Raw genomic sequence first — 6,049 nt, 5'->3', positions numbered from 1 at the left:
AAGATAAATACAGAAAATAATTTTTTTCAACCATTTTTTATTTCTTATCAGTTTATTGTTATCTTTTATTTCTATATACCTTTCTAATTAAAAGTCTATAGTTTAATATAATAAAAATGTTTTAAAAATAAATACAATCTATACATCATATAATAAACTATGAAACAGCTCAGGTGTTTCAGGCTGTTTGATACAAAGAGGTACTTTGTCCTCTGGTATACTTGAAAAATATTTGTTGTTCAATACAAAAGTAGAATTAGGAGTTGGAGTTGTATTAAGATGTGGTAAATCTCGTTCAAGAATTGTTTCTATTTCTTCTGCATCTATATATATCGTATTCGAAAAATTTTTTTCCAAATACGGTGAAGTACATGAGTCAATAATGGTTGTAGAATTAAATGTTTGATTAAATGTATCTTGCATTTCAGTTTCAGACAAATAGTTGCAAGGTGGCTGTGAAAAATGTTCAATTGGTCTGTTGGTTTTATCGGTATCGACATCAGTATGATTAGAATTTTTACTGTTGTCTGGAATTAAAAGTTTCTTTGAGCTGTCAATTTGTTCTTGAGACAATTTAGTCTTGTCTAATACTTGAATTGTCTGTTGTATATCTGGTATGATTCGATTGGCGGAACTACGAGAACACTTAATTAAATGTAGTTTTAAATTTCCTGTTTGAGAAAAATTTCGATGACAATAATTACAAGTGAAAGGTTTTTCTCCAGTATGACATCGAATGTGTCGTTGAAATTTATATTTGGTTGCAAATATTTTGCCACATTCAGGACATGATAAAGATTTATTGAACTGAAGGCCTGATGTTGCATTATCATTTTTTTCCGAGTGAAAATTAAGTAAATGAGATTTTAATGAAACTTTGAAACGAAATGACTGTAGACAATTTTCACACTTGAATCCTTTTTGTTTTTGATGACTTTTTTGGTGAATTTTCAAAATTTCAGCTTGATTGAAAGACATAGAACATACCTAACAACAAATACAAACATTTATAAAACAAATAATATTGATAATATTTAAAAATAGACAAAAATTACACACGTTACAAATAAAAGGACGATATCCAGTATGAATCCTTTTGTGTCTATCCAAGTGTGCTTGACACCTAAAATTTTTTGAACATTGATCACATACAAACTTTTTTTGTAATAAACATTTATTTCCTGAATTTTTTTCAAGAGATAATTCATTCTCTTTTAGATGGCATAACATGTCCTGAAATGTTGATAAACATTAATATTACATTAAGAAAAATATAGTAATTGAATATCAACGAATTAAGTGTATAATACCTCTGCGAAATCGATTTCGAGAGATGGTGCCGTTAATTGTTTTTGCACATTAGCTACCATCAAGAAAAACTCATCAAAATTACATATCTTTTGTTCGCAATCAATGCAAACATATTTTGAAAAATTATCAGATGTTGAGATATTCATTACCTAGGAAAATCATTTTTAGCATGCAAGTATCAGAGACAATCAAGTGCGAAGCTTTACTGTATTTGACATTTTTGTAAAGAGTAAATAAGTAATACCTCTTTGGGGAAATATTTGTTAATTATTGATACAAGGACAGCTCCTCGCATTTTATCTGTGAAAACATCAACTCCTTCTAATTTTTCTTTACCACATAGCCGACACAGTTTAAAACTCATTTTTTATTTTAGGTATTAATTGGGTTGAGGTAAAAGTACTTCTAAAGTTTCAATACGAAATTGATTTTTTTCTTTTTTTAAACTGAGTTCATCTCTTATGTCAGAATTTGATTGTTTTCGCATTTGTTATGAAAATGTAGAGAAAAATATTAAGGGTGAGTTTCACTACTATTCAACAGCTGTTAAGAAGGGTTGCCAACCACTATGTGTAGCATTTACTATATCTATCACCGCATTGTAAATTTTGCATCAGATTACCAACTGTTATTTCAACCAGAGTGCCTTTTTTCTACGTGAAAAAAATGATTTGTAAAATTATACAGTTGGTATTCGTAGTGCACAATTTATATATAATGCGGTAAATGTTGACATCATTTTCGCAATATGTTCCGGTATGCACTTGCTGAAAAACGACCCGAATGCTTTCTATTTAAAAGGCGGACTATTCAAATGTCCTAATTTGAACGGTGCTATAACGAATAAGTATTTTAAATAATTAAAATAAGTTTAAATTCTTAATTTTAATAGTATATCCCTACGAAAAAAAGGAAAAAAGTTCTAATAAAAATTAATATGTAACTGAAAATCTAATTTTATTTTTTTAAATCGGACTCAAAGTGAATTTCCTAATGAAAACCGACAAAAATAACTCAAAAAGGCGAATCTTCGAATGAAAAAGCATTCAAAAAACAATAATTAATAAACTTAATGTTAATAATTTAATTAATAAACCCAACAATGGTTCTTACATAGCATTCATAAAATTGAAAACAACCTCATTAATCGAGAATGATGAATCCAAGAAACCAAAAAAGAAAAATACTATGGAAGAAAGATTGCAAAATAGAAAGATACGCATATCCCAATTTTAAATCGAAACATATTCTGCTAGTAAACTGGGAAGTATTTATTCCGAGTTTTAAATGATTTCGATGTAGAAACATAAATGATCTTTTACCAAGTCTTTCTCTTGGGAATGTAGAAGTAATAATCCACCAGAAGCAATTCGAAGAAAAAATAATTTAGATGGGAACTCTCAATTATTCTCAGCAAAACCAGTTAATCCCAAACAATACAAGACGGTGGTTAACTAATCTTACAAAATCTTATAAAAAACAAAGTTATAAAGATGAATCCTTGAGAAATATTACACTTTCTGTTATAATTTATGACATTTTTTTCCAGATTCTTATATAAACTTGAACTCCTAGTGTACGCACTGTTTCCCACTATAATTTTCTAACGGTTAAAAAGTTTTTATCTGAAATTGATGTCACTATTCATCTCATTATATGAAAAACTTTACCATATGCACGTTTATTTTTGTAAAAACAGTTTAATATGTTTATAAATACCTAAAATCGTGAAGATATTTTGCATCAATCAACTTAATTACCATAATTTTTCATTAAGAAATTAATATTATTTATGTCTGTCTATAGATTTTGTGTTAACTATGTGAACAAAAATTGTTTAAAACTATGTAGAATAATAAAAGTTTTTGATTTGGATTATCAAGCTCATTTCATATATCAACAAAAATTTTATAACTTTTTATCTAGGAACGTAATAAACGTGGATTTTTTCGAATTTGAGTATATACATAACATTTAAGTATATACATATATATTTATTCATTTATCAATACTTGGTTCAAATGTTTAATATGCTTATTTAGTTAAATGATTCTTATCTTAATTAGGCTCAATCTTGTCGACCCTTAATAAAAACTCTTGAGATTATATTAGGAACGTATCATAAGATTGATCATCCGTTAGTGATAAAGAATTAGTATTAATATTTATCTCATTAATTAAATTACAAAATTTATAACTTACTGCAGGAATAATAAAGCAAATATGTTGTGTATGAAAAAATACAACAAAAAGTAAATTATATAATTGCACTGTTAAAGTAATAATTATATTAAAAAGATAGAAAGTTCTCAGTTTGGCTAACAAAATATATATCAGATTAAACTGAAAGTTAACTTAATTATTCTATAATGAATGTAAATATCTGTTATCAGTAGTCATGATTTTAGTGGACCTATATACAGAAGAAAAAAATTATTCGTCTAACAAGTGCAAGAATCTTTGCCGGCTTGTTGTTCATTAGTAATTCCTTGAAGACTGGTACGACCAGGTTGACTAGGATTATGTTGTACTCCTGATTCGGCCGCATTTAGGTCCAAACTAGAAAAAAGATATAAACTTATAGTTAATTCTAACATTATTAAATATTGTTGAATCTCTTTTTCTATTTTTTACCGGCCATCTCGTATGCTCTGGAATATTTTCTTTGCTGTATCCAAAAAAGCTTCTTCGACATTGTGACCACTATAATAGCAGTACATAGTAATTTTTCAGAAAAAGTAATAAATTATTTGACTAAATATTAGTTTATAAATTGACGTATCTAAACTAATAAATTAAAATACCCACGTTTTTGCACTAGCTTCCACAAACATAAGTCCATTTTCATCCGCAAATTGTTTCGCTTCTTCATAGGTCACATCACGTTGCCCTTCTAAATCACTTTTATTCCCAATTAAAAATATCACCTATAAAATAATAAATTGATCAATTTACATAAAATATTGGTTACAATTTTCGATTTGTATTTCAATAATTTAACGTTATGCTCACAGTGCTAGGATTTGTTAAGTTACGTGTGTCTGCAAGCCAACTACTCAAATGATTATAAGTAGAACGGCGAGTAATATCATATACCATCAAAGCTCCAGCTGCACCGCGATAATACGACCTGAATAGTATTCAATGAATTCCATAATTAGATTATATTAAAATTCGATAAAATATAAATATTGATTGCAGATACATATATGGATGTATATATATATTTTTTATCAACACACCGAGTGACAGCTCTAAATCGTTCTTGTCCTGCTGTGTCCCATATTTGTAATTTTATTTTCTGACCATTCACTTCAATTATTCTGGTACCAAATTCGACTCCAATTGTATGAGGACAATCTGCCATAACTATGAAGACCATAATATTTTTAGTTTAAAATATTTAAACGTGCATTTTTCAAAATATACTAACAATGTATGATACATTATAAATATCTTACATTTTTTTTCGGTAAACTGATGTAGTAGACATGATTTACCAACACCCATGTCACCAATAATAATATATTTAAATATATAAGAATAATTATACGGACCTGCTGACATGTCTGTAATCTACCAATAAAAAATTAGATTACTATTAATTAATTTTTACAATAATTATCTGACTATTCACTAATAAAAAACATTTTCTCATGATGTCATTGTAATAATTCCCATCATCATATCACGTAAGTAGAATGATAATAAGTTTGACCATGTTAACTAAATTAATTACATGTTTTATTATAAGAAAACTTTCATAATAATAAGCATAATGGCATTTACTTATTATTTTCACTATTATTGAACATAAAATCCTACTTAACAGTGATGTCGTTAAGATTAATTATTTGTAATTCAATTATTTTTAATAAAATAAAAATTTGTTTGACTGTTACACATGGATAATACAATTGTATACTTGTCAAAGTATAAAATATCCTATTTCGAATTTTCATTCTCACCTTATCTATGTCGGAAAAGTTTAAGAACCAAAATAAAAGTTTATCGCCGGATTAGACGAGACTAAAATATTGTCGTTATTACCATGAATAATTTACTACTCTATGAAAAAATGATCGTATTTATTATGACAATGATATAAACGTAATAATATTGGAATTTCAACCTGATAGTATATCGCACACAATATGGCAGCCTCTTGTCGAATACAAGTATGGCAACTGTGAAACGTCAAACCACCTGTCAATTGGTCAATTTTCTCAAAATTATTGATAATTATGACAATATTTTTTATGAATGTAATTACAATAACTATAAAATTAAAGAAGTTATTTCATCGTTCAATTTAGTGATGTGAAATAACCGTCAACTTTTAGAAACTGTCAAGCTTCAAAAAATTAACCGTCAGTTGACGCCAATTATATATCGTTGAAAGTCGACGAAATGAGAACTATAAAATTTAAATACAATAAAAATTACAAAAAAAGATATCTTTGAATTTGAGTTTACTATCAAAGTTATAAATCGTCAATAATAAATACATTTTCCATGAAAAGCAAGACTAGTTTCCAATACTATTTTTTCTGATAGCTACAATTTGAATTGAGTTGTTTTGGACGCGGCTTATGCGAGCGCGCGTATTATGAAAGCGCGGGAAATTAGGGTCGAATTTAAATAGCAATAATGATCACCATACAGAATCATCAAATATTAATTATAATAGCCGTATAAATTTAAACTGCATTCAGTATATCGTTAAAAATGGAATCAT

At 27.5% G+C, this 6,049-nt stretch overlaps 2 protein-coding genes across 3 annotated transcripts; both read right to left on the bottom strand.

Annotated features, from left to right (window-relative positions):
* Positions 1 to 56: 56 nt before the first annotated feature.
* LOC118070630 (zinc finger and BTB domain-containing protein 49-like) lies at positions 57 to 1,835 on the bottom strand. The gene is made up of 4 exons (XM_035089344.1): positions 1,556 to 1,835; positions 1,311 to 1,460; positions 1,060 to 1,233; positions 57 to 987 (listed from the first exon to the last, which is right to left on the bottom strand). The coding sequence occupies exons 1-4, from the start codon at positions 1,673 to 1,675 to the stop codon at positions 139 to 141; spliced, it is 1,293 nt and encodes a 430-aa protein (XP_034945235.1). The 5' UTR covers positions 1,676 to 1,835; the 3' UTR covers positions 57 to 138.
* A 1,449-nt stretch (positions 1,836 to 3,284) lies between these two features.
* On the bottom strand, positions 3,285 to 5,684 carry Rab14 (RAS oncogene family member Rab14). 2 transcript variants are annotated; one of them, XM_035089336.1, is made up of 7 exons: positions 5,444 to 5,684; positions 4,773 to 4,887; positions 4,554 to 4,680; positions 4,324 to 4,441; positions 4,120 to 4,238; positions 3,946 to 4,014; positions 3,285 to 3,870 (listed from the first exon to the last, which is right to left on the bottom strand). In XM_035089336.1, exons 2-7 carry the CDS (start codon positions 4,876 to 4,878, stop codon positions 3,753 to 3,755), a joined length of 657 nt encoding a protein of 218 aa, XP_034945227.1. In that variant the 5' UTR covers positions 4,879 to 4,887; positions 5,444 to 5,684; the 3' UTR covers positions 3,285 to 3,752. The 2 variants fall into 2 exon arrangements, with proteins under 2 accessions (XP_034945227.1, XP_034945226.1); XM_035089335.1 differs by having other exon boundaries at positions 5,280 to 5,682.
* Positions 5,685 to 6,049: the final 365 nt, after the last annotated feature.

This window comes from Chelonus insularis, unplaced genomic scaffold, assembly GCF_013357705.1.
Source record: "Chelonus insularis isolate UGA/USDA-ARS -01 unplaced genomic scaffold, ASM1335770v1 contig_66_pilon, whole genome shotgun sequence".
Taxonomy (NCBI): Eukaryota; Metazoa; Arthropoda; class Insecta; order Hymenoptera; family Braconidae; genus Chelonus; species Chelonus insularis.
Note: the sequence above shows the minus strand (reverse complement) of the source record. Positions and strands in the feature narration are given on the sequence as shown.

Coding starts and splice junctions, on each gene's coding strand:
- Rab14 (XM_035089336.1), bottom strand. CDS start 4,878: ATGTCAGCAGGTCCGTATAATTATTCTTATATATTTAAATATATTATT. Junction 4,239..4,323: donor ACTTAACAAATCCTAGCACT/GTGAGCATAACG, acceptor ATTATTTTATAG/GTGATATTTTTAATTGGGAA. Junction 3,871..3,945: donor CAGAGCATACGAGATGGCCG/GTAAAAAATAGA, acceptor TCTTTTTTCTAG/TTTGGACCTAAATGCGGCCG.
- LOC118070630 (XM_035089344.1), bottom strand. CDS start 1,675: ATGAGTTTTAAACTGTGTCGGCTATGTGGTAAAGAAAAATTAGAAGGA. Junction 1,461..1,555: donor ACAAATATTTCCCCAAAGAG/GTATTACTTATT, acceptor TGATTTTCCTAG/GTAATGAATATCTCAACATC. Junction 1,234..1,310: donor TCGAAATCGATTTCGCAGAG/GTATTATACACT, acceptor TCAACATTTCAG/GACATGTTATGCCATCTAAA.